The sequence below is a fragment of the Papio anubis genome, chromosome 1, assembly GCF_008728515.1.
Source record: "Papio anubis isolate 15944 chromosome 1, Panubis1.0, whole genome shotgun sequence".
Taxonomy (NCBI): Eukaryota; Metazoa; Chordata; class Mammalia; order Primates; family Cercopithecidae; genus Papio; species Papio anubis.
The window spans coordinates 127,516,921-127,543,172 of record NC_044976.1 but is presented as its reverse complement, the minus strand read 5'-3'; the positions used below and the strand labels follow the sequence as shown (position 1 = coordinate 127,543,172).

At 51.1% G+C, this 26,252-nt stretch overlaps 2 protein-coding genes across 23 annotated transcripts in view; one reads left to right on the top strand and one right to left on the bottom strand.

Annotated features, from left to right (window-relative positions):
• The first annotated feature begins 9,312 nt into the window (after nucleotides 1–9,312).
• Nucleotides 9,313–25,647, top strand: SH2D2A (SH2 domain containing 2A). 22 transcript variants are annotated; one of them, XM_031653944.1, is made up of 9 exons: nucleotides 9,324–9,681; nucleotides 10,245–10,351; nucleotides 11,133–11,317; nucleotides 12,030–12,149; nucleotides 12,338–12,506; nucleotides 16,568–16,717; nucleotides 16,888–17,175; nucleotides 19,017–19,187; nucleotides 19,788–20,116. In XM_031653944.1, the coding sequence occupies exons 1-8, from the start codon at nucleotides 9,648–9,650 to the stop codon at nucleotides 19,182–19,184; spliced, it is 1,221 nt and encodes a 406-aa protein (XP_031509804.1). In that variant the 5' UTR covers nucleotides 9,324–9,647; the 3' UTR covers nucleotides 19,185–19,187; nucleotides 19,788–20,116. The 22 variants fall into 22 exon arrangements, with proteins under 22 accessions (XP_031509802.1, XP_031509793.1, XP_031509774.1 ...); XM_031653950.1 differs by having other exon boundaries at nucleotides 9,325–9,681; nucleotides 19,130–19,187; XM_031653946.1 differs by having other exon boundaries at nucleotides 9,330–9,681; nucleotides 16,571–16,717.
• PRCC (proline rich mitotic checkpoint control factor) overlaps nucleotides 25,609–26,252 on the bottom strand; it is a 31,181-nt gene continuing 30,537 nt past the window's right edge. The window contains exon 7 of the mRNA XM_003892841.5: nucleotides 25,609–26,059. Within this exon, the coding sequence (XP_003892890.1) occupies nucleotides 25,973–26,059 (87 nt within the window). The 3' untranslated portion in view covers nucleotides 25,609–25,972. The remainder of the gene's footprint in view (nucleotides 26,060–26,252) is intronic.

Sequence of the window (26,252 nt, the reverse complement as noted above, 5' to 3'; positions counted from 1 at the left end):
ACCCACTTCATGGGCCAGTTATAAGGGCAGGTGAGTTCAGACCGGTAAAGCGCTTAGCACAGCGTTTGCCCATGGCAAGCAGGACATGACGGTATATCTCTCTCCACCTCCATGGTCTACAAGTTCCAAACTGGAAGCCCCAGGTTCAGATTAATGTTCTTATTGTGTGACTGAAGCTAAGTCTCTTGACCATGATCTCAGTTTTCTCACCTGTAAAATGGCGCCAGCTAATCGTTAAATAAGGCAAGACCAGGCCTTGGCAGTTATTTGTCAAATAATAACTGAGTATACAAGGTAATGATGGGCCGTTGTTAAGGTCTGGACACAAAGGGTAGGATGGTAAAAATTAAAACTCATCAGTTTTGTTCCCTGAAAGCAGACAGTAGGATTAAAAAAGTGAAGAACTCTATCTGTATGATCCACTGTGCATATTATTCTTGCTATATTGGACACAGACCTCCTCAGATTCCCTCGATCACCATATTCTTTCCAAAAGCCCCATCCTAGAACTTGCTATAAAGGACAAGATGTTGCACCCTGAGCTTCCTAGCACTGAGAAAGAGGCAAGGCATTTACTTGGCCTCTTAGGATTTTGGAGGCAAGATATGCTGCACTTGAGAATCTCATTCAACCTAGTTATTGGGTGACCCGGAATTCAAGCAGCTGATTCAAGCGAGTCCCAGGATAAGAAAGGTCCCTACTGGGCGGGGTGCAGGGTCTCATACCTGTAATCCCACCACTTTGGGAGGCCAAGGCGGGTGGATCACCTGAGGCCAGGAGTTCGAGACCAGCCTGGCCAACATGGAGAAACCCTGTCTTTACTAAAAATACAAAATTAGCCGGCCATGGTGGCACATGCCTGTAATCCCAGCTACTCGGGAGGCTGAGGCAGGAGAATCGCTTGAACCCGGGAGGCGGAGGTTGCAGTGAGCTGAGAGGCGCCATTGTACTCGAGCCTGGGCGACAAGAGAGAAACTCTGTCTCAAAAACAAAACAAAACAAAACAAACAGAAAGAAAGGTCCCTACCACCATTCAGGCTGTGGCACAAGCTGCTCTGCCTCCTGGGTTATGTGACCCAGCATGTCCAGTGGTGCTGGAATCACCATGGTGGATAAAGGATGGAGTCTTTGGTGAGCTTCCAGGGAGAAGTGCAGCACGCACCCTAGAGTTCTAGAATAACCCTCCCACGTTATCTCTGACAAAGATGTCATGCTCTCTCTGACAAAGAATTACACTCTGAAAAATAGCTATAGTATGCTCTTGAGCCCTAGCAGAGACTAAGTGCCTGACCAATGGGCACCAAGTGACCATTCAGCCTGAGATGGCCATCCTAAGCTGAATGATGGGTCATAAGGTTGGACATCCAAGGCAGCAATCCATTACGTGATGGGAGCGATACATTCAAACCAGGCTCAAGCTGGTTCAGAGCACATAAGTAAATTGCATGAGCAGGTGGTGGCCCAGACTCCTAAATCACCTGCCTCTATTTCACTACTTCTTCAGTCCACATGTGCCAGGATGATATGCTGGTGCTAACAGCACTGTGGCTCCACTCGGGAGGTCCCTGAAGAACAACAGTAAAGGAGAATCCTGCCAGGGATCAGAGCTGCAAGCATGTAGCTGGTCATCCACTTTGCATATGGGAAGCGATAGTCTAGGGTAAGAATATACACTGACTACGGGGAAGTGGCACCTGGCCTGGCCAACTGGGCAGAGCTCTGAAAGCAATAAAATGGAAAGACTGGAGAAAAGAAAGTCTGAGAAAGATATAGGGTATGGCAGGGCCAGGACTAGGGAGCATTTGCACAATCCTAAGGATGAGTGCCTCCCTAGGAACCTACTTGCCTCATCCAGGCCCAGCCCTGGCAGATGGGCCTACGGAAGTGGGCACACAGGGTGCAGATCTCTGGGACTCACATTAATGCCCACCAAAGAGCATCTATCACTGGGGAGGTAGTGAACAACCCACTGGGCAGGATAACTCATCCTGTAGATGTTAACCAGCCTTTCCCTTCAGCCACCTGTTCCCCCAGTGCTGGCACAATGGGCTGATCAACATAGTGGACATGGTGACTTTTCATAGGCTCAAGATCATGGACACCTTCTCACTAAGGTGCAGAGCTACAGCCAAGCGTCAAACTTGCTGGCAGCAGATTGACACTGAGCCCTATACCTGGTACTATTCCTTAGCAGGGAGAGAAAACATCCAGCCATAAGGTAACAGGTTGATGACATCAGACCCCTTCCTCTTTTGAGGGAGCAGTGATGTGTCCTTACCAGAATGATTACAAACTCCAGCAGCACCCTCCATGTGCTTACAGAATGCCTGATCTCTCAGCATGGTATCCCACATCACAGTGCCTCAGACCAAGGAACCCATTTCACAGCAAAGAGGCACAACAACAGGCTCGCGATCACAGGGTGGACTGGTACTTCCCCATCACCCATAATTAGTCAGCTTGATGGAATGATGGGGTGGCCTGTTGAAGGCTCAGGAAGGCACCATCTGGGGAACAACCCTATGTGGGGTTGGAGCCCTCTCCTCCAGGATGGAGCTTGAAACTGAACTGGATGTGGTGGTGTGTGCACAATATTGTACTGTGTCCCCTATGATCAGAATACACAGAACTGGATATCAAGGACTGGAATCAGAAATGGCTCCTCTCACTATTACATCCAGCAACTTATTTGTGAATGTGTGCTTCCCTTCACCATCATCTTGGGATCCTCCAGGGTACAGGTCTTAGTTAACAGAGGTAGAAGAATTGTACCAGTTGACACAGTAAGAATTCCATTGAACTGGCAGCAGCAACTACCACCTTTTCACTTGGGGATCCTCATGCAGTGGACCAACAGGCAAAGGAAGGAAGTTCCTATACCGACTGGGACATCAATTATGGTTACCATGAGGAGCTAAATTAGCTGCCACACCATGAGTCAGGGAGAATGTCTTGTACCCAGGGACTCTCTGGGACATCTCTGAATAGTTTCATGTGTCTAGTGTTGACTGTGAATGGGCTGCTACCACAACCAACAAGGACAGGGCAACTAGAGATCTACACCTTTTGGCAGTGAAGGTCTGGATCACCCTACCAGGAAAACAGCTCACACTAGATGAGGTGCTAAGTGAAGGTGGAGCATCTGGAATGGAGGAGGGAAATGACGAATATCAATTAGAGCCTCTGGACTAGCTACAACTAAGAAAGCTATAGCTTTTTTTTTTTTTTTTACTAATCTTTTCACCTTGGTCTTTGAGAAAAACACTTTTTTTCCTCAGTGATGGGCTCTTGCTCTGTCACCCAGACTGGAGTGCAGTGGTGGGATCACAGTTCACTGCAGCCTCCAACCCTTGAGCTCAAGCGATTCTTCCACCTCAGCCTCACAAGTAGCTGGGACTACAAGTAGCACACCACCATACCTGGCTATTTTTTTTCTTTATTTGTTGTAGAGACAGGGTCTTGCTTTGTTACCCAGGCTGGTCTCCAACTCCTGGCTTCAATCAAGAGAAAAACACTCTTGACTATTACCTTGAAGGGGACCCTGAGACTGGCGGGACCTGTAGCTCCCTTCTTGAGGAATAAGTAAGGAACTAGGAATGTTGCACAGGACAAGTTGAAGCCCAATATTATCATCCGGGAGCTGAACATAATAAGAGGGCACAGGGGGTGGACCGTGTTGGACACAAATTGTGTGTGCTTCCTTAGATTCTTTTAATTGACTCTTTCTTTCCAAAAGGGTTGCCAGCCTCCCAAACTACCACCACCTCTATCAGAGCCCTTTTTTGTGGCCAGAGCTGCCTGGAGTCAAAGCTGTAGTCCTAGGGACGCATGGTCTTCACACTCACATGTTGAGGCTGTCTCTCTGAGTCATCCCTCTATTTCTGATTAAAATCAAACATCACACATGGGCCATGGCATCTGGCTTCCCAAGTGGGCACCAAGGTCCAAAGGATGAAACCTCTATGTCAGTTCCTATAGGATAACCTTGACCAATGGGAAATGGGAAGCACCAGGGAGTTGGGCAGATAAATTGCTCCTCCTTTCTCCCTTCTGTGGATTACTCCAACATGTGATTTCACTTTGCACCCTGTCTGAAGAAAGTTCTCCTTGCCAAGTGAAATGCTTTCCAAGCAACTGGCCACTGCACTTTGCAGCTCATTTTGAAGTAGCCAATGCAGTAACATTGTTTGCATCTGTTTTTTGCTGCACTTCTCCTTTCCTCACCACTCTGAGCTTTGTCTCCCTCTTCTAGAAACACCTTTCCCCACCTTCTTCGACCCTACTCATCCTCCACAACTCAGCTAAATCTCAAGTCTTCTGACATCTCAACCCCCTACGCGCACACACACACACACACACACCCCAGGCTAAATTAGGGGCTTCTGAGGGGGGGTTCCCTTAGCACCAGCCTACACCACTAACCCACTACAAGCTTTAATAAGTATCTGCTAGGAAAATCCTGCCAAAGCAATCAGACAAGGGAAAGAAATAAAGGGCATCCAAATTGGAAATCAAACTGGAAGTCAAACTATTGCTGTTTGCCAATAATATGATGGTACACCTAGAAAACCCTAAAGACTCAACCATAAAGATCCTAGATCGGATACATTCAGTAAAGTCTCAGGATACAAAATCAATGTACATAAGTCAGTAACACTGCTGTACACCAACAACGACCAACCTAAGAATCAAATCAAGAACTCAATCCCTTTTACAACAGCTGCAAAAACAAACAAACAAACAAAAAGCTTAGGAATGTACTTAACCAGGCCGGGTGCGGTGGCTCAAGCCTGTAATCCCAGCACTTTGGGAGGCTGAGACGGGTGGATCACGAGGTCAGGAGATCGAGACCATCCTGGCTAACACGGTGAAACCCCGTCTCTACTAAAAAATACAAAAAACTAGCCGGACGAGGTGGCGGGCGCCTGTAGTCCCAGCTACTCCGGAGGCTGAGGCGGGAGAATGGCGTGAACCCGGGGGGCGGAGCTTGCAGTGAGCCGAGATCGCGCCACTGCACTCCAGCCTGGGAGACACAGTGAGACTCCGTCTCAAAAAAAAAAAAAAAAAAAAAAAAAAGGAATGTACTTAACCAAGGAGGTTAAAGATCTCTGTAAGGAAAACTACAAGGAACTCTACAAGGAAAACTCTACAAGGAACTCTACAAGGAAAACACTGCTGAAAGAAATCAGAGATGACACAAACAAATGGAAACACATCCCATGCTCATGGATGGTAAGAATCAATATTGTGAAAATGACCATACTGCCCAAAGCAATCTACAGATTCAATGCAATTTCCATCAAAACACCTTCATCATTCTTCACAGCACTAGAAAAAACAATCCTAAAATTCAAATGGAACCAAAAAAAAGCCCGTATAGCCAAAGCAATATTAAGCAAAAAGAACAAATCTGGAGGCGTCACATTATCCAGCTTCAAATTATACTACAAGGCTATAGTTATCAAAACTGCATGGTACAGGTATAAAAATAGGCATGTAGACCAATGGAAGAGAATAGAGAACCCAGAAATAAAGCCAAATACATACCACCAATTGATCTTTGACAAAGTGTATAAAAACATAAATTGGGGGCGCTGGATGTGGTGGCTCATGCCTGTAATCTCAGCACTTTGGGAGGCCAAGGCAGTCAGATGGCTTGAGCCCAGGAGTTCGAGACCAGCCTGGGCAACATGGCAAAACCCCATCTCTACAAAAAGTACAAAAATTAGCCGTGTGTGGTGGTGCATACCTGTAGTCCCAACTACTTGGGAGACTAAGGTGGGAGGATCGCTTGAGCCCAGGAGGTTGAGGCTGCAGTGAGCCGAGATCGTGCCACTGCTTTCCAGCCTGGGTGACAGAGTGAGACCCTGTTTCAAAAAATAAACAAATAAATAGATTGGGGAAGGACACCCTATTCAATAAATGGTTGTGAGTAAACTGGCAAGCCACATGTAGAAGAATGAAACTGGTTCCCCATTTCTCACCTTATAATAAAATCAACTCAAGATGGATTAAAGACTTAAATCTAAGGCCTGAAACCATAAAAATTCTAGAAGATAACATCCAAAAAACTCTTCTGAACATTGACTTAGGCAAATAATTCATGACTAAGACCCCAAAAGCAAATTCAACAAAAACAAAAATAAATAGATGGGGAACTAATTAAACTAAAAACTTCTGAATAGCAAAAAAAGTAATCAGCAGAGTAAACAGACAACCCACAGAGTGGGAGAAAACATTCTCAAACTGCATCCAACAAAGACTAGTGCCCAGAATCTCAAGGAACTCAAATCAGCAAGAAAAAAAAAACAAATAGGCCAGGCGCGGTGGCTCATACGTGTAATCCCAGAACTTTGGGAGGTTGAGGTGGGGAGATCACCTGAGGTCAGGAGTTCGAGACCAGCCTGACCAACATGGAGAAACCCCATCTCTACTAAAAATACAAAATTAGCCATGCATGGTGGCGTATGCCTGTAATCCCAGCTACTCAGGAGGCTGAGGCAGGAGAATCGCTTGAACCTGGGAAGCGGAGGCTGCAGTGAGCCAAGATCATGCCATTACACTCCAGCATGGGCAACAAGAGTGAAACTCCATCTAAATAAAAATAAAAATAAAAAATAATAATCCCATCAAAAAGTGAGCAAAGGACATGAATAGACATTTCTCAAAAGAAAGTATACAAACAGCCAACAAACATATGAAAAAATGTTCAACATCACTAATCATCAAGGAAATGCAAATTAAAACCACAATGAGACACCACCTTATTTCTGCAAGAATGGCCATAATTAAAATGTCAAAAACACAATAGATGTGGCGAGGTGCGGTGGCTTATGCCTGTGATCCCAGCACTTTGGGAGGCTGAGGCAGGGGTATCACCTGAGATCAGGAGTTCGACCAACCCCATTTTTTCTACTAAAAATACAAAAATTAGCCAGGCATGGTGGCATTCACCTGTAGTCCCAGCTACTCAGGAGGCTGAGGCAGGAGAATCACTTGAACCTGGGAGGCAGAGGTTGCAGTGAGCTGAGATCGCACCACTGCACTTCAGCCTGGGTGACAGAGTGAGACTTCATCTCAGACACAGACACACAGACACACACACACAAATAGATGTTGGCATGGATGTGGTGAAAAGGGAACAGTTTTACATTGCTGGTGGGAATGCAAATTAGTACAACCACTATGGAAAACAGTATGGATATTCCTTAAAAAACAAAAGTAGAAATACCATTATTTCCAGCAATCCCACTACTGGGTGTCTATTCAAAGGAAAAGAAGTCCTTCTATAAAAAAGACACATGCACACACATGTTTATAGCAGCACAATTTGCAATTGCAAAGATATGAAACCAACCTAAGTGCCCATCAACCAAAGAGTGGACAAAGAAAATGTGGTGTATCTGCATCATGGAATACTACTCAGCCATAAAAAGGAACGAAATAATGTCTTTTGCAGCAACTTGGTTGGAGCTGGAGGCCATTATTCTAAGTGGAGTAACTCAGGAATGGAAAACCAAATATCGTATGTTCTCACTTATAAGTGGGAGCTAAGCTATGAGGACACGAAGGCACGAGAGTGATATAAGGGAATTTGGGGACTTGGGGGAAAGGTTGGGTGAAGAATAAAAGACTACATATTGGGGACAGTGTACACTGCTTGGGTGACAGGTGCATTAAAATCTCAGAAATCACCACCAGATAACTTATCCGTGTAACCAAAACCCAACTGAACCCCAAAAACTATTAAAAATTTAGAACACGTTTTTAAAAGTAAGAAAACAGTACATAATTTTTTGAAAAACAGTAAGTCTTGGCAAGTACATCTCCCCCACCTGACATCTTGAGACAAAATTTTTTTTCCTCTCTGAGTTCTCAGTACCAAGAACAGTGCACAGCACATAGTCATGAACCTTTGGCCTAAATTACAGTGAAATTAGTGAAAGGAAGTCTAGCTTCTAGTCCTGGCATTCATACCAACTGCTGAGACGGAGTCTTGCTCTATCGCCCAGGCTGGAGTGCAGTGGCGGGATCTCAGCTCACTGCAAGCTCAGTCTCCCAGGTTCCCTTGTTCTCCTGCCTCAGCCTCGGGAGTAGCTGGGACTCCCAAGCGCCATACACCCTCGTCCGGCTAGTTTTTTTGTATTTTTTAGTAGAGACGGGGTTTCACCGTGTTAGCCAGGATGGTCTCGATCTCCTGACCTCGTGATCCGCCCGTCTCGGCCTCCCAAAGTGCTGGGATTACAGGCTTGAGCCACCGTGCCCGGCCCCATACCAACTTCTTAACCACTGAAAGGCCCTGGCCAAGACACTCCTCTGAGCTTCTGGTAAATGGGGATAATGTTCCTGTCCCCTTCTTAGTTTGTGAAGATCAATTCAGAGAGAAATGGGGTTGGTCCTTTGGTATGGTGGGAAGTCTAAGCACATTGAAAGTTTAAGACATCAGCACCGGCCAATGCAGTGGCTCATGCCTGTGGAGGTCAAGGTGGGTGGATCACTTGAGGTCAGGAGTTCAAGACCAGCCTGGCCAACATGGTGAAACACTGTCTCTACTAAAAATACAAAAATCAGCCTGGTGATGGGTGGTACAACCTTGGTGGTGCAAGCCTGTAATCCTAGCCACTCGGGAGGCTGAGGCACAAGAATCCCTTGAACCTGGGAGGCGGAAGTTGCAGTGAGCTGAGATTGTGTCACTGTAGTCCTGCTAGACTCTGTCTAAAAAAAAAAAAAAAAAAAAAAAGACATCAACAGTGATGTTATTAACAGCAACTGCTGATAGTGTTGATAATAATGATGACCAGCTTAGCTGGAGGAATTCTCCTTCCTTCCTCCAGGATTGCCTGGTTTTGCCCTAACTCAGTTCCATTATCTGCTGAATGATGGAATCCAGTCCCCCTCCTCTCTAACCCCTTGTCTCATAAATTTCTTTTTTTATTATTAATTTTTAAAAATAGAGATGGGGTCTCCCTGTGTTGCCCAGGGCTGATCATGAACTCCTGGGCTTAAGCGATCCTCTAGCCTGAGCCCCCCAAAGTACTGGGATTACAGGCGTGAGACACCATGCCCAGACTCATAGATTTCATATGTCCTCAAAAAGTCCTTCCAGAAGTCTAACCCACATCCTTCCTGTTGCAGCCCTGCCCCCTCCCTTCCTCATGTCTCCTCAAAGCATGACCCATAAGCACCTTGTGTGGCTTATCCTTGAGGCTGACATCCCCATTCCCACTGCTCAGAACAGGCCCAGAGGCAGAGTGGGAGATTTTCCAGAGAGAAAGAAATAGAAGCCAAGAGAGATGAGAGAGAGAGAAAGGGAAGTTCTAGTTTGGGGTGAGGGAGCAGAGAAAGAATCTGGAGGGATGAAGGTCAGGTAGCAGTAAGGACTTCCTAACACCTAAACACAGAGTGACACAGATACCCCCCACCGCTATACCACCGCTATCTACAGCTGCGTGGCTTCCGGGGGTGGGACAATCGTCTTAAGGCTTTCCATGACGTGGGTCCTCTGCCAGAACTAAGGCTGTGGGTAAGGCGACATTTCCTGCCCCTGGGGCCAGGGTGAAAGGAGAGATGAAGAGTTGCTGAGTGTGCACACCTTTCCAGAGCACATACACACACCCTGCTCTGGGATCCCTTGTCAGGCTGCCCCCATGGATTTCCCCCTGGCCCAGATATGTCCCCAAGGTAAGTGTGAAGTTGGAGGATATGGGTGGGAGGGGGCACCAAGACCCCCATCCCCCTGCCCTCCCTCCTGGGCTTGAGCTCCCACTTCAGGGATGAGGGGCCCCACTCTAAGCCAGAGCTGGCAAGCCTGAGAGGCAGGGCGACCACAACCCCGCCTGGGGCTCCGTGCCCACTCATTCCTGAGGATAAAGGTGACAGGGTTTTTTGAGCACTTCTCAGAGAGGAGAGAGGAGGGAGCAGGAGGATGAAGGGAGGAGGAGGCAAAAGATCCTGGACCAGAAGAAGGGCCTGCCCTGAAGTGATCTGCCTCCCTGGCCATCCGAAGGCCAGCCTGGCTCCCATCTTCTCCTTCTAGGCACCTGGTGTCCCTGACAACCTCCTCTGGCAGCATTAGCCCCCCTCACTCCCCCTTGGCTACTTATCCTCATGCCTGAGAAACTCCCCTGCTGCCCGTCTGCGTTTTTCCTGTCATTAAGACTGTCCCAGCCCTACAGATCCCTGAACCTGGGAGGAGGGGTGGGAGGCAGAGATAGACACAGTCCCCCTCTGAGAAACCCCGACAGCCCTCTTTGTGCTCACAGGGAGTCACGAAGCCCCCATCCCAACCTTCAGCACCTTCCAGATCACGGACATGACCCACAGGAGCTGCCGGAACCTGGGCTACACTGCGGTGCGTAGAAACCTGGGGCGGCAGCGAGGTGCAGCTCCCTCATCTCTCCCACCCTCCCATGGGGAAGGATTTGCAGATGGACAAAGGCCACCCCAAGAGAAGGCAGGAATGATCCGGGTCTGCCAACGGGCTGGGGCACAGAGGGAGAGAACGAAAATGGGGAGTACCTCCTTCATGCACTGAGTTGCCCACTCACTCCCGTGCTGCTCCTAGGCCCTCCGGAAGCTCAGGCAGAGTCCGCAGGTGACCAGGATGCAGCGCATTGAGTCCCAGAAGCAGGCATCTGCCCTCTGTGTCAGTGACCTTCATTCACCCGGTGCATTCCACGTCTCAGCCCTTCCCTCCCGCCCACTCAAGAATTTTCTCTGTGAACTAGCTCAGTCCCTCATATTGTGGAGTAAGCCCTCCCTCATTCTGGCCTTTAGCGTGACTTCCGGCATCATGTTCCTTCATCCTCCAGGCCAGGGAATGACTCTATCCATCTAGAAGGCTGTGCTGCCTTTCCCGTCCCTCCTGGAGCACAGTGTGACAGCTCACTGCTGCTGGATTAAAAGCCCTCAGGACCCAGAGGGCAGAGGAAGGAGAGTCTCTGGAAGCCAGAACAGCTGGAGCTGAGGAAGGGATTTAAGTTAGACTTTAGGAAGGACTTTCTGGGCAATTGTACCCTAAAATAGACAGGAGAAGCTGGGTATGAGGAAAAGAAGGTGGCAGGTGGATCAAAGTCAGGAGAAGGCGCACCCATCATGCTGCTTCCCCCTCCTTGAACTCTTCCCTGATCCAGGCATCTCCCCAGGCCCTGGAGGCTGCCTCCATCCCAGGGAATGCTGAGAGGGCAGAAGAGGTGCCTGGAGAAGGAAGCCTGTCCCTGCAGGCCGAGACCCGGGCTTGGTTCCAGAAGACCCAGGCCCACTGGCTCCTGCAGCATGGGGCAGCCCCTGCCTGGTTCCATGGCTTCATCACCCGGAGGTGAGTCATGGAGGAGGAAATTGGCCCAGACAGGGGCAGGGCAAGTCCTGGGTCTGGGTCCTGCCACCTGCCAGGAATAGATGAAGGCTCCCACTTCTACCAGTCTGGAGCAGATGGAGGTGCCCACTCCAGGCTCCCACTCCCAGAGTTTTCTAGGCCTTTCACTGAGGCATCTCTCCAGGGGAGATCATTGGAGAGGCTCCAGTCCAGGCCTCTCTGTGCCTCAGCTTCCTCTCTCTAGGCCCCATTATCCTCCTGTCCCTAAGGCCTCAAATGCTGGTATTTTCCACCTCTCTCTCCCTCCAGGCTTACTCCATCTTTATCTCCCAGCCCTCTTTTCTTCCACCCTTGCAGATCCTCCCTCCTCCATTTCTCAGCCTCATTTCTCCCTATCTCTTTGTTCACCTCCTCAGTTCAGTTTTGACTTCGGAAATCTGGAAGTCCAACTACTTTCCCATCTCTGTTGCTGCAGTAGCAGCCCCTACAGGCTGCCCTTCCAGGATGAGGCCAGGGGAGGAAGCGGGGGTCTCCTGAATGGGACCCCTGGCCCCTGTCCACCCCTAGTCCCCGCAGCGGGAGAACAGCTCCCACATGCTCTCTCTCCCCATCTCAACCCTAGCCTTTCTCTAGCCGCTCCAGCATGCTTGCTTGGGGGTAAGGGTTCCTCGTGAGAGCTGGGGAGACAGAGGCGAGGCTGGAAGTGTCAGAGCAGGTTTCGGCCCCCTCTCTCCGTCACCCACAGGGAGGCAGAGAGGCTGCTGGAGCCCAAGCCTCAGGGATGCTACTTGGTGCGGTTCAGCGAGAGCGCGGTGACCTTCGTGCTGACTTACAGGTGAGGGGCGAGGCCCCGCGCCGGGCGACAGAAGGCGGGGCTCGGGAGGGGCGGGGCTTGGGTCTGATCCCAGGAGGAGCCGAGCTTTTAGCTCAGTTCCCGGGCTGCTGAAAGTGGGGGTCACGCCTCGCGCTGGTGGCCCTGGCCGAGGAGTGGGAGATAGTCTGATCCTTAACGGCGCCCTCCAGGAGCCGGACTTGCTGCCGCCACTTCCTGCTGGCCCAGCTCGGGGACGGGCGCCACGTGGTGCTGGGCGAGGACAGCGCCCACGAACGGCTGCAGGACCTGCTGCGGCACTACACGGCGCACCCGCTCAGCCCCTACGGGGAGACGCTCACCGAGCCGCTCGCCCGCCAGGTACGCGCCCCAGGCCCTGATCAGAGAGCCCAGGGTCTCAGGCCAGCGCCCCCTCCCCGTCCCCCGACTCAGAGCCCAGGCGCAGGACGCGGCACCAGGCACTTTCTCATCCCAAAACACCACCCGGGCATGCCTCCCTTACCCAGGCATCTTCATCTTCGTGAGAGGGTGGCAGGCCCTTCGAGAAATATGAGTGCTGGGGGGTCCCTCCTTAAGAGACCAGCCCAGCCACACGGAGACAGAGGGGCAAGGAGAGACCAGGGGCACACAGAGTCATTTGGGGTTTTTTGTTTTGTTTTGTTTTGTTTTGTTTTAGACAGAGTGTCGATCTGTCTCGCAGGCTAGAGTGCAGTGGCGCGATCTTTTCTCCCTGCAAACTCCACCTCCCGGGTTCAAGTGATTCTCCCGCCTCAGCCTCCTGAGTCAGCTTCCCCTCTCCAGGCCCCATTATCCTTCTGTCCCTAAGGCTTCGAATGCTGGTATTTTCCATCTGGTATTTTCAGCTTTGACTTCTGAAATCTGGAAGTCCAACTACTTTCCCATCCCTGTTGCTGCAGTAGCAGCCCCTGCAGACTGCCCTTCCAGGATGAGGCCAGGGGAGGATGCAGGGGTCTCCTGAATGGGACCCCTGAGTAGCTGGGATTACAGGCATGAGCCACTGCGCCCAGCCTAGTCATTTGTTTTTAATATAAGAGATATTTACGGAGTACTTAGGGCCTACCAACTGCTGGCAGGCCCTGAGAATAGACCAATGAACAAGACAGACAGATGGGTCTCAAACTCACAAAGCCTACTTTCCAGCAGTAAAAATGGACAAGTAATAGAAATCCAGTGTGGAGAATGTGATTCAGAAGGAAATACAGGGTACCGTTTAGCCTAGCAGGCAGCGGTGCACAAGTTCAGGCAGTGCTGAGGGACCACTGGGTGCCATGCAACCTTCTGGGCACTGGAAAAACAGCAGTGAACTTAAAGGACTGGAATATCTCTGCCTTCAAGAGCTTCCATTCTAGAAGGAGGAGGCAGACAAGTGAGTAATACAGAAAACAAGCAAAGAAGACAGAGTCTGTCTAGTAATGATAAGTACACACTGACAAGAAAACCAAACAGCTCCACCAGCAGCTCCACCTTCTGGGCAGACCCAGCCTCCAGCCTTCTCATGCCTCCTGGAGGCACCCACCTCTGCTACCCTGGCCCAGGCTGCCATCATTTCATGTGAAATATTGTTGAAGAGTGACAGGGTTGGGGCTGTTCTACACAGGGTGTCAGGGAAGGTCACTCTGGTAAGTGGACATCTGAATAGAGGCCTGTATGAAATAGAAGAGCCATGCAGACAACGGGAGGAAAAGCATTCTCGGCAGCGGGCACAGCAGGTGCAAAGGCCCTGAGGCAGGAGGAGACTTGCTGTGTCTGAGGAATGATGGGAGCAGAGAGGAAGCTAGCATGGGTGGATCCAGTGACTGAAGGATAGAGAAGTAGGAGATGAGATCAGAGGGGTGAGGGAGGGGGGCCCTGTAGACTCTTGTATGCATTTGGAGTTTTATTCTGAGCGAGACGAGATGGCACTGGAGAGTTACAAGCTGAGGGGTGACATGGCCTGGCAAGTTTCGGGAGAGGCAATATTTCACATGAAATGATGGCAGCCTGGGTCAGGGTAGCAGAGGTGGCTGCCTCCAGGAAGCGTGAGGAAGGCGGAGGCTGGGTCTCCTTAGAAGGTGGAGCTGCTGGGTTTTTGCAGGATTGGATGAGGAGTGTGAAAAGATGGACTTGTCATTGACTGAGACGAGGCAAGTTCTAGGAGGAACATGTCTGGGCAGGGGGGCAGGGTCAAGAGTTCTGTTTTTCTACACATGCAGTTCAGCATGGAGATGTCAAGTAGGCAGCTGGAATTCAGAGTCGGGACTGGGACAAAGGGATGGGCTGCAGACAAATATTGAGAGTCACCAGCACTCAGAGGGACTCTAAAACCTTTAGGAGGGGTGAAATCTCACTCAAAAGTCAGTGTAGGTAGGAAGGAAATGAAGCCCAAGTCTCCAGCATTTAGAGGTTGCAGAAATGAGGGTGAACTGACAAAGAAAATTGAGCAGAGCACTCAGAAAGAGAGGAGAAAAGCCAAAGAGTGTGATGCTCTGGAAGCCAAGTGAAGAAAGTGAGTGAAGGCGGGTGAGGGCAGAGGGTGCAATTGACACTGGGTTTGACAGAGAGGAGGTCACTGGTGACCTAGACAAGAAGAGTTTCACAGAACTTGATTTGGGTCAGTTAAAACAAGTGGGGACAGTGCCTGTGGTCACTGCCTCTTTTGTGAGGAACAGGCAGAGACCTGAGATTCATAGAGCATGGGGAAGTCTGGGGGTGAGGAGGAGCCAGCCTGACCTGAGAAGGCTGAAGGCAGAGCTGTAGAAGTCTGAGGTCACACAGAGTCTTGTCACTCAAGCTCTCAGGATTCTGACTTATCCTGGGGCAATGGGTAACCACCCAAGGATTGCTAGGGGAGTTTCTGTAAGATTGCTCTGCTCGAAGACTGGAGAGTGGGTTGGAAGGGCAAGACGATGCAGGGGGAGGAGTCAGGTGGCCTCAACTAGGGTGCTGGTCGTGTGCATGGAGAAAAGTACACAGATGTGAACAATATTTAGACAGTGGAAGGAGCAGGATTTGTGTTTCATTTCATGTCGAGAGGGAGGAGGTGGAGGCATCAAGGCTGACTCCTAAGGTGCTGTTTCGGCAGCAGGGTGGAGGTGCTACTTTTTATTCAGGAAGGAGATGCTGAGAGAGGAGGGGGTTAGGGCAGGAAAAGGAATTCTTTGGATTCCATAGTACACCTGCAGTACACCTCCCGATGGAGACGTGCACTTGGTGGATTGCAGGAGCACAAGAAAAGCCCTGTGACCTTAGCCTACACTGGCAGCAGGCATGGGGACAGCATTCATGGACCAAGGGCTAACACTGAACTAAAAGCACACCGTCTGTGAGATGGAACCATCCCACATGGGGTTCCTCTCTCCTGAGGTGGTCTCTGCCCTTAAAAATTTTAGCTTATGGCCAGGTGCAGTGGCTTACATCTGTAATCCCAGCACTTTGGGAGGCCAAGGTGGAGGATCACCTGAGGTCAGGAGTTCGAGACCAGTCTGGCCAACATGACAAAACCCCATCTCTACTGAAAAATACAAACATTAGCTGGGTGTGGTGGTGGGTGCCTGTAATCCCAGCTACTTGGGAGGCTGAGGCAGGAGAATCTCTGGAACCCAGGAGGCGGAGGTTGCAGTGAGCCGAGATTGTGCCACTGCACTCCAGCCTGGATGACAGAATGAGACTTGGTCTTAAAAACAAAAACAAACAAACAAAAAACCTTCAGCTTATATCTCCATAAATTAACCAGCGGTACAGAAATAAACACAAGCACAGCTGTCATGGAGATTGGTCCCCATGCCAATAATTTTTCAGCTAAAGATGTGTAAAGCCATGTTGCATTTTCACAACCACAGGCACAAATGGAATCTGGCCTTGCCCTGTGATCCAGATGAAATTAAGTTTAATGCAGCCAAGTGTGGTGGCTCACACCTGTAATCCTAAAACTCAGGAAGGCTGAAGTGGGAGGATCATTTGAGCCCAGGAGTTCAAGACCAAGCCTGGGCAATATACTGAGACCTCATCTCTACAGAAAATGAAAACACAGTTAGCCAGAGTGGTGGTGCATGCCTGTAGTCCTAGCTACTTGGGAGGCTGAGGCAAGAGGATAGCTTGAGCCCAGGAGATCAAGGCTTCAGCGAGCTGAGACTGCACCACTACACTTCAGCCTGGGCAACAGAGCGAGACTCTATCTCAAAAAAGAAAAACTTTAATGCTAGATATGGCCTGTGACCAGAGCTTACCACCGCCTCCATCCGACCCTGGGTCTCCTCACCGTCGCCACCCCCTCTTCCTCATCCAGGGAACCCAGCCCAGGCCAAATTTCTGTGCCCCTCCCCCTTCTCCCATCCTCCACTTAGACTGGATTATTTTGTCCTCCTGATCACCTCCCCCTCCCCAATGCTCCACCAAGTCCCTCAGACCTCCTTCTTTCCCAGCAGACTCCTGAGCCTGCAGGACTTCCCCTGAGGACCGAAGAATCAAACTCTGGAAGCAAAAGCCAGGACCCAAACCCCGAGTACAGCCCAATCATCAAGCAGGGGCAAGCCACAGTCCCAATGCAGAAAGAAGCGGCCGGGGAGAAGGAGGTATTGGGTTGGAGGGGTTGAGGGAGCTGGAGGACAGGCCTGCGAGGGGGTGCAGGCAGCGGGGAGGAGAAGGGGCCTAGCGGGGGCAGAGGCTCAGGCTGGGACTTACGATGGGGCTTTAACCCTGCCTCCCTCACCCCACTCCTCCCTGGCCTCACCTTCTCTCCCAGCCCTCCCAGCCACTCAGGCCCAAGCCTCCCATCCCTGCCAAACCTCAGCTGCCCCCAGAAGTTTACACGAGCCCTGTTTCACGACGCCTCCCGGCCCCACCCCCCAAGCCCTCCAATCCTATCTACAACGAGCCTGATGAACCCATAGCCTTCTACGCCATGGGCCGGGGCAGCCCCGGGGAAGCCCCCAGCAACATCTATGTGGAGGTGGAAGATGAGGGCCCACCTGCCACCCTTGGGCACCCTGTCCTACGGAAGAGCCGGTCCAGGCCTGTCCCAGGAGGCCAGGTAAACTGGTGTGCAGGGAAAGGTGGGTTCGAGAAGGTCTCCCTGCAGGTAGATGGGGGAAGGTGAAGGTGTTCAGAGTGGATGCCTGGGGCAGGGTAAGGGGCAGAGGTGTGAGGTGATGTGGGAAGGACAGAATGATCCAGGTGCCAGCCTCCCTTCTCCAGGCCCAGAGACTGCCCCCTCTTCTCCCCAGAGTCACTCAGACCTCATCTTTGTCAAACCCCCATGCCCTCCTACCTCACAGAGAAAACAGAGGCCCCCAGGCAGGATGCCCCTTCACCTCCCCCATCGAGGCTTTTTTGATCTGTGTCCATCTGGTCCTGCAGGCCCTCTTCGGACGCACCTGGGGCTGACCCCACCCCGTGCCTCTCTGGCTCTCTCCCTTGGCCTTCACGGCCCTGCTGTCCGGGAGAAAAAGAGCACTTGGGGTCCCTTATTCAGAGGAGGGGGACTCTCCTCTCCCAGCTCCTTCTGTGTACTCCCTGTCTCCCTCTTCCTTCTCCCCAGACCTAAGTCTGCTTGCCTACCCGTCAAGTCAGTACCTCATGCCATGGGTTAGCCCCAGCAGCCATCCCACTCTCTCCCTTGGTCTCTGCAGCCCTCCCAAAGCCCTTCCCCAACCTCTCTCCTCAGACCCTTCCCCACCCTCCCTCCCTGCTAGTGCCCCAGGCTCCCCGCTCAGCCTGAGCCTGCTTGTCCTCACCCACACCCCTGCCAATGCCTGCTGTCCTAGAGCTGACATCACCTGTCCATATCTCCATCCAAACTTCTCTCCAAGCTTCTGGTCAGTTCCCCCCAGCATCCCTCAGCCCTTCAAACTCAACACAGCCAACACCACTCTCACCCTTGCCCTCCAAACAGCTCGGTCCCATGTTTCCTGTCCTGATTGCTAAGTCTCTAGCCACCCAGCTAGCCAAGTCAGAATCCCAGGGCTCCCTCAGCACTGCTCCTTCTTCACTCCCCTGGTAAGCCACTCATTCATGCTGGATCTCTTCCTAAGTATATTTTTCCTTTCCCCAGCTCCAGCCTCCATCACTGGGGTCTGGCTTTGTCACCCAGGCTGGAGTGTAGTGGCACAATCATAGCTCACTGCAAACTTGAACTCCTGGGTGCAAGTGATCCTCCCGCCTCAGCTGAGATTACAGGCTCGAGCCACCTTGCCTGGCTCCCAAGAGCTTCTTAACTGGTTTCCTAACCACCATACTTGCCACTTCTGATCCACTCTGCACCAAAAAAGCCAGAATGGTCTTGCTGAAGCAGCTGCCTGGCCCACGATGCACTCTAGACTTGGGTGAGGGGGGGTCTCACCTCCTTAGCGTTACCACCAGCCGCTCCCATTCTCCTAGAATGATTCATATTTCTCTAAACCAAGTGGTTTCAAGCCTCCTGGGGTTTGCACCCACCAGTATCTCTGCCTATAGCGACTTCCTGCAAGCTCATCCTCCCGCTGCCTGGCAACTTTCTAATCATCCTTCAAGACCAGCTTTCCCTTCTCAGAGGCCACAGAGGCCACCCCCTGTGCCTTACACACACCTGCCACGACACTGATCACATGAGACACCCATCTCTTCCCATCTCCTTCTCTCTGTCCCTTCCCTAGTTTAGAGTGTGAGCTCCCTGAAGGGTGGGCTGGGACTTACCCATCTGTTTCCAAAGCACCCAGCCCAGTGCCTGGCACAGAGCAGGTGCTCAGGAGATGTTTGTTGAATTAATGAATGACAGGAGTTTATACACCCTCTCTGGAAGCCAAAGTCTGTTCAGATCAGATGTCTTGATTCTGCAGGTACACCTAGGAGGCACAGGGTAGAGGGTGTGACCTAGAACTGTCCTTCTCTCTGCAGAATACAGGTGGCTCCCAGCTGCATTCTGAGAACTCTGTGATTGGGCAAGGCCCTCCCCTGCCCCACCAGCCCCCACCCGCCTGGAGACACACCCTCCCCCACAATCTTTCTAGACAGGTGCTTCAGGACAGAGGACAGGCATGGCTCCCCCTTGGGCCTCCTCAGTAGGCGGTAAGTCTGAGCTTGGTGAGGATAACTTGGAGTATAAGGTCCAGAGACCCTCACACACACCTGGCACCCTTCTCAGGAAATGTGGATGGAATAAACCATAGTTGATCAAAGCTGGAAAGGACCTCAGCCATCATCAATTGCAAGGATGGCAAAGAGGTGTCATCTTGCATGCCAACTCCAATCCATTGGTTGTGGCTGCCTAGAGTGCTGCATTGGAAAGGATGTTAAGGTTATATCTGAACTCAGCAGAAAAAATCACATGATTGATTAGTGATGTCTGCCATGGTTAAGGGCGGGAGGATGAGCAGCATTACATTTGTCCTTACTGATCAAATTCAACTCCCTCACTATGCAGAAAAGAAAACATAGCCTGAGAGGCACAGTGACTTGGCCAAAGTCAAGGACTAGAACCCAGGCTTCCTGATTCCCCGTTTAGTACTCTGTTCCTTATCACACATCCACAAACTCCAGTCCATAGGAAACATCAGAGATTTCCTCAAACAGGAAGTCTGGCCACTTTCCAGAGTTCTACTGCATGGAGGCCTGGGTGCTTGCTGGGTCCCCTCCTGTGGATCCTGGCTTAACTCTGTCCCCCGACAGGTCCGGCCTGACCCCCAACAAAGAAGCCTGGCGGTCAGAGAAGCAAATGTGGAGCCTGCTCCCTCCTAAGAGATCCCAAGAATCCAATGGCTCAGTCCTTGATGATCTAAGACAGCAAAGAAGTGTGCGAGGAGGGCCCTGCTGGCTCTCACTGTCCTGGTTTCTCCTCCTGGAGTCTAATTTCCTTGGCCCTCTGAGCCTTTGAGTCTGGGCCCTGGTCCAATGCTGCTGTTGTCTGAGGAATGGTTTGGTGAGAACAGATGTTAGAACTTGTTTGTTGATTCTTGTCTGGCTAATAAATCATCACCAACTGCCTTCCCCTACAGGGATTCAAGTCCTCCAGGCTCCTTCTGTCTCTGTCTCTGACTCTCTCTCTCTCATACTGTGGAAGGCAAGGGGTTGAACTGCCACTGCAGTGAGGGTGGAAGGGCTTGAGGATTGACAGACACCAAGGCCAGGGACACAAGACCTCTGCAAAGTATTCCTTCTCTGGCTGGGATGGGTTGAGTAGGCAGGCAGGGACATAGGGGTGGCTGCACCACTTGAGGCATAAAGAAAGAGGGGCAGAGAGCTGAGCAGTTGAAGGACAGCCCCTTCACCTCCTCTGCAACACCCCTGCCAAGTACAGGACTGGAGAGGAGGAAGATGTGTGTGTGAGCCCCTTAAGAGGACAGGAATCCCCTTGGAACTGGCTCCAGGCCTCTCATCTTCCTAGCCTCTTGGGCTTAGGCCCTTTGCCTCAATCAGGACCCCATTCTCTCCCATATCCCTCTTGCTTCCCCCTTCTCTGCCCAGAACCACTTCAGAGCCAGCCTCCTGTTCCCATGCAAAGCTCTGGGGCTCTGGCGTATGCCCTGGGCCTTACTTTTGTCACAGACTGGGGACTTCCCTTTTTTTTTTTTTTTTTTTTTAAAGACAGGGTCTTGCTCTGTCGCCCAGGCTGGAGTATAGTGGCATGATCATAGCTCACTGCAGCCTTGAACTCCTGGGCTCAAGGGATCCTCCTGCCTTAGCATCCCAAGTTGCTGGGACTACAGGTGCCCATCACCAAGCCCGGCTGGGCGTGGTGGCTCACGCCTGTAATCCCAGCACTTTGGGAGGCCGAGGTGGGTAGATCACCTGAGGTCAGGAGTTTGAGACCAGCCTGGCCAATTTGGTGAAACCCCGTCCATCTCTACTAAAAATACAAAAGTCAGTCAGGTGTGATGGCACATGCCTGTCATCCCAGCTACTCAGGAGGCTGAGGCAGGAGAATTGCTTGAACCCGGGAGGCAGAGGTTGCAGTGAGCCAAGATCGCGTCACTGTACTCCAGCCTGGGTGACAGAGAAAGACTCCGTCTTGGGGGAAAAATAAAAATAAATAAATAAATAAATAAATAAATAAATAAATAAATAGATAGATAGATAAATAAAAATTATAGAGAGAGGGTCTCACTATGTTGCCAGAGCTGGTCTCAAACTCCTGGCCTCAAGATATATTCCTGTCACAGCCTCCCGAAATGCTGGGATTAAAGGCATGAGCCACCATGCCCAGCCAGACAGGGGGCTTTCTAAGGCAGGGCAGTGTCTGCCCCTGGATCATCCTCAGGGCTTAGAGCAGAGACGGCCCCTCCAGAGCTGCCCAGGCCTGGGGACTCCTGCGGTCCCATCTGTGTAGCCTGTTCTTTTCACATTCATTCCTATAAGAGTCTAGTCCAGGCAATCAGCACCTGTCAGGGCCCCTGTACCTACCTGAGGCACAGGAATCTTCCAGACCATTTTCTTAAGCCACAGTCCCTAGGCCTGGGCACTGCCACCACCGCACCACCCCCAGCCTGGCCCAGGTGCCAGCTCCAGTGACTGGCCAATTCCCCTCCTTTCCACTCCAGTGCTAATCGGCTTAAGGAGAAATATGGTTGCTGAGTCAACAGAGTTGGGGTTCCACTTCCCTTCCCTTTGTTTAGACCTCAGATCTAAATGCCCTCCTGAGCAAGAGGAGAGGTGGGGAGAGAGGCAGAGGGGCAGGGAGGGAGGAGCAGAGGACTTTGCTGAAATCAGAGAGGAGGCTGAAAGTGCCAGAAAGGTCTCAGATTAGACGCATGGAGTCAGTTACCTCGTGGCTGATTCCTTGGGGCAGGGGAGGAAGCAGAAAAGAGTGGCGTATTGATTGTACAGCAAGAGACAGAAATCAGAAAGTCAGAAAATACATTTCCCCAGACTTTGGGGTGTAACAGAATGGGCAGGTGTGGGGAGGGGGCCAGAAATGCCTAGTGACCCACTTGGTGTTTCTAGAGGAGAAAGCCTGGGGCAGAACAGGGGCAGGAGCAAAGCCAGGGGCAGAGCAGGACCTAGGGACCCTCTTCTTCCTTCTGTGACTCCACAGAGCATGCAGTGGACACACCAAAGGGGTGGTGGAGCCCAGATGAACCTATGGCATCAAGAGCCCTGGGTCTGTTGTGGCGCTGTGCTAACTAGTTGTGCAACCTTCAGCAGGGGAACCCTTGTTCTGTGCCACTGCTCCCTCCATTCTTTATGCTGGAGATAATGCCTCATTGCACACACATGAGACCATGCGAGTGAAGGGCTTTGAAAAGCAGTACTGCTGGGTCTAGAAGGGACTTCAGAGACCCTTAATGACAGAGTTTTTGGCTCAACTAAAGAGGAAACTGAGGTCTAGAGAGGGGAGGTGACAGGGAGCCAAAGGCAGTAAGGCCCAGGGCCCAGATCTTGTCGTCCCAACCCAGGGTTCCTCTTAATACCACGGGGCCCCTCCTAGGCTAAAGGATAAGGTCCCAGTCCTGCTGAGGGCCACAGCTGGAGGCCCAGCCCTGAAGACCAAGGTGGGGGAACCTCCCTCCCCTTCACGAGGGGCACCCCTGCACGATCCCGCTGACTTTACTCCTCCAAGCTGAGGCCTGGGGCTGCGGTGAGACCTCAGGAGGGAGAAGTTGAGTAACTTGTACAGGAAAAGTGAACTGGGGCGATTATGCTGAGCGAGACTCCACATGCCAAGAGGGGGAGGGCATTTCTCACCGACAGTCTTCCCATGGTCATTCCATCCCTCCTCCTGCCTCCTCCAGGTAGAGCCTCTCTGGCTGAGCCCACTGTTATATCTGTGAAAGGGCAACCTCTCACCCTGTCACAGCACATGGAAGACCTTGCTGTGAACAGAGAGCACGGCTCCCACTACAGGGTCCAGCTTTGTCCTCCAGCCCCTGCCCCTTCAGTTCCATGCCTTACCCTGATGGCTCTTTCCTGCTCCAGCCTCCCCTGAGCTGCCCCTTTCTTCCTGTCTGCTCCCTCCACTAATGCAGCACAGTCTCAGTAAGGTGATCTGTAACTGGCTCAGGGGCTTCTCAGGGGGACTGAAGAGCTAACATCACATCCCACGAACCCACTCAGGGAGGGGTGGGGCTGGTCATCACTGAGTCCTCACCTGAAAGAAAGCTAAACTTAGGCCGGGTGCGCTGGGCGCGGTGGCTCACGCCTATAATCCCAACACTTTGGGAGGCCGAGGCAGGTGGATCACCTGAGGTCAGGAATTCGAGACCAGCCTGGCCAATATGGTGAAACCCAGTCTCTACTAAAAATACAAAAAAATTAGCCGAGCGTGGTGGCACGCGCCTGTGATCCCAGCTACTCAGGAGAATCACTTGAACCCGGAAGGCAGAGGTTGCAGTAAGCCGAGATTGCACCACTGCACTCCAGCCTGGGCGACACAGAGAGACTCCACCTCAAAAAAAGAAAAAAGAAAAAGAAAGCTGAACCTAGGGGGAAAGGGGTAAAAAGGGGCAGACGGGAGCACGCAGCCCAGAGTTTTCCAGCATCCTTGCCACTTCCCCCAGGCCCCACTGAACTTTAACCACTCCTCCGTACATTGGGGCTTCTTGGACAGCGAGCTCAGCACCCCAGCTAGAGTGCAGATGTGGCTGGGCCCCTCCGAAGGGGCCAGTGGTGTTGCAGAGGCACTAAAACACCCTCATTACGACAACCACATCATCTCTGTGAGGGTTCTAAGTCTGATCCTTGCAGACCTCAGCTTCTCCAGCTCTACTGTCCTGGTCAATGTGACACTGCACATCCAGCTTTGCCCCGGCCCCACCATCTTCCAGTGCTCACTGGATCCATTTCTGACCAAGGCCTTCACACCTTTCTCCTTCTGCCCCTTGGCTGTTGCTGCCATGCTAATTTTAACCAAGTTATCACTCTTATTTCTCCCTCATTCTGTCTCTGTCTTCTGTTCATCAGAACTTGAGGCTACCACCTTCAGGAAGCCCTCCCAAATGAAGTCTATCCATTTTCTAATTGTTAGTTATTTCTCAGCGACCAGGAAATTCCAACCACCAAATAAAATGCCATCTTTGGTAGGACTAAAAAGTGGCTTTAAAAAAAATGTGGCTTAAGCCTCTTGAGTGAACTGAAGGAAGTGGGAGGCAAGAGGACCCTTATAGATATCTAGCCCAATTCTGTCCATTTCCAGAAGACCAGGGAGCCTCCCTCTCACCATCTTCTGCCTCCCAGCCCAGAGCACTTCCAGCTACATCATGACACAGCCCCTAAAATGAGAAAGTTGAATTACTGAATCCCAGGAGCGTGGCGACTCATATGGTTAGGGCTGCATCTGTAGCATACTGGATATAAGAAAGGAAGCACTGGATTCATTGGAACCTAAGATTGTAGGCCCTGCTGAGCACACCTCACCACCTGTGACACCCCAGAGGGGCAGATCTCAGCCCTGACCCCCAGTGCCTCTGTGAACACTGGGAGCATGGTAGGGCTGAAGCTCCTTGCTGAAGTCTTAACTGGCTGCACAGATCTGGACAACTACAGCCTGAGTGTCCCTGTGGGATGCAGGAGCCCTGTCTGGCTCCAGCCCGAAGTAGGTCAGATTTCAGATAAGCGGGTGGTTTTCCTGTAAGTGATGAAACCTTCTCTGTGCTTAATAAGAAACAGACTCCTCAACTTACCCCAGCACACAAAACCAGAAGCTTGGTGAGGTTTCTAACTTCTGCCTCTTCCTTCCCATCCCCAGGTCTCCACCACATACCTCAAATGCCCCAATGGCCTTAGCCTCCCCTCTCTGTCACCAGGACTGCCAAACACTAATTCTTCCCAGTGTTTTCCAGCAACAGTACACTCAAGAGTCTATTTCTGGTCAACAGCTCCTCCACCTGACATCCAAGGCTCTCTTGCAGGAGTTTCCTCAACGCTACTTTCCTGCAGGAAACCACAGCAGCTAAGCCCTACTGGAATCCTGATACCCTTAGCCATATTTTTCAGTGGTGGCTTGCAGTATGAGTTGCACATTGTTTTTGGAATTATGCCATCTGTCTTGTCACTTCTGAGCGTCACAGTGCATTACAGATGATTGGAGTCTATAGACCCTGTACCTCCTTTCTTCAACAAAGGCTAGGGCTCTGGACGTCTCCAAGGGTATCTCTGGCACCCAAGTTCAATGTGAAGCTTCCAAACCAATCCAGACCAATGGACTACCAGTGTCAATCTGAATCATCTTTAGGGACAGGGATTTTGCCACTTTACCTCTTGCTGGATAGGATTTTTATGTCTGACAACTATTTTGTGCTACTGAAAAAAACCTCCTGACTTCACCCAGTCTCCAGAGGTGCCTGAGATAAGCAATACATATTTGGGACCACAGGTCTCTCTGAAAATCATCCCACCTCATATAAAGTTGGGCATACCATTTCTAGGGTTTTCAATGGCCACAAACACAGCTAGACGGTGGATACAGAGAAAAAATAGCAAAGGAATCAGGCAGCTCAAGATCATTTGGAAGGTGCTTTACACAAGGTAAACACAAATCCAGAGACAGGGCAGGCAATGTTTGTCAGACTGAATGTTTTATTTCAACAGACATCCCTGGTTTAAAAAAAAAAAAAAAAGTGGTGGTGGGGAGGGTTCAACATTTCATCACACCTGACAGGGAGCAAAACTCCCATCCCAGAACTCAGAGCCCCTTCAGAGGCATCACACAAGTCTTTGCTAGCTCCAGGACAGACAGGAGCTGAATTTTCTAACTTGTTAAGAAAAATCTATCAAATATGTTCATTCTCGCAGAGGCGAGGGCTGGGTCCTTGGGGAAAGAGATCCTGGGCTTAGAGCAGCTGCTGGGGTCCCAGAGGTGAAGCTGGGGGCCAGGCCAGCTGGGCTGGCAGGAGATCCTGGGAGCAATCAGTTCCAGAGCCCTAGAATCCATATTTGGCTTGGGTCTGACGGCGGCTGAGCTTGTTCTCCGACCAGGTGTTCTTCAGTTCCAGCTCCCGCTCCTTGGCCTGTGGCAAGGAAGAAGGGGAGGGGAGGGTCAAACCGGAATTCTGAGAAACGCTGTCCTCTTGCCTCTGTGAGCTTCCCAATGTAAAATCTTTCTCCTATCAAAATGATTATGGGGAAACTGCAAACTCCTTGAAAGACTTATCGAAGTAAAAGGGGAAGACCCCAAGAAAGCAAAGAAAAATCATTTCTTTG

Coding starts and splice junctions, on each gene's coding strand:
- SH2D2A (XM_031653912.1), top strand. CDS start 9,648: ATGGATTTCCCCCTGGCCCAGATATGTCCCCAAG. Junction 12,507..16,567: donor CCGAGCCGCTCGCCCGCCAG/GTACGCGCCCCA, acceptor CTTCTTTCCCAG/CAGACTCCTGAGCCTGCAGG. Junction 16,718..16,887: donor AAGCGGCCGGGGAGAAGGAG/GTATTGGGTTGG, acceptor CTTCTCTCCCAG/CCCTCCCAGCCACTCAGGCC.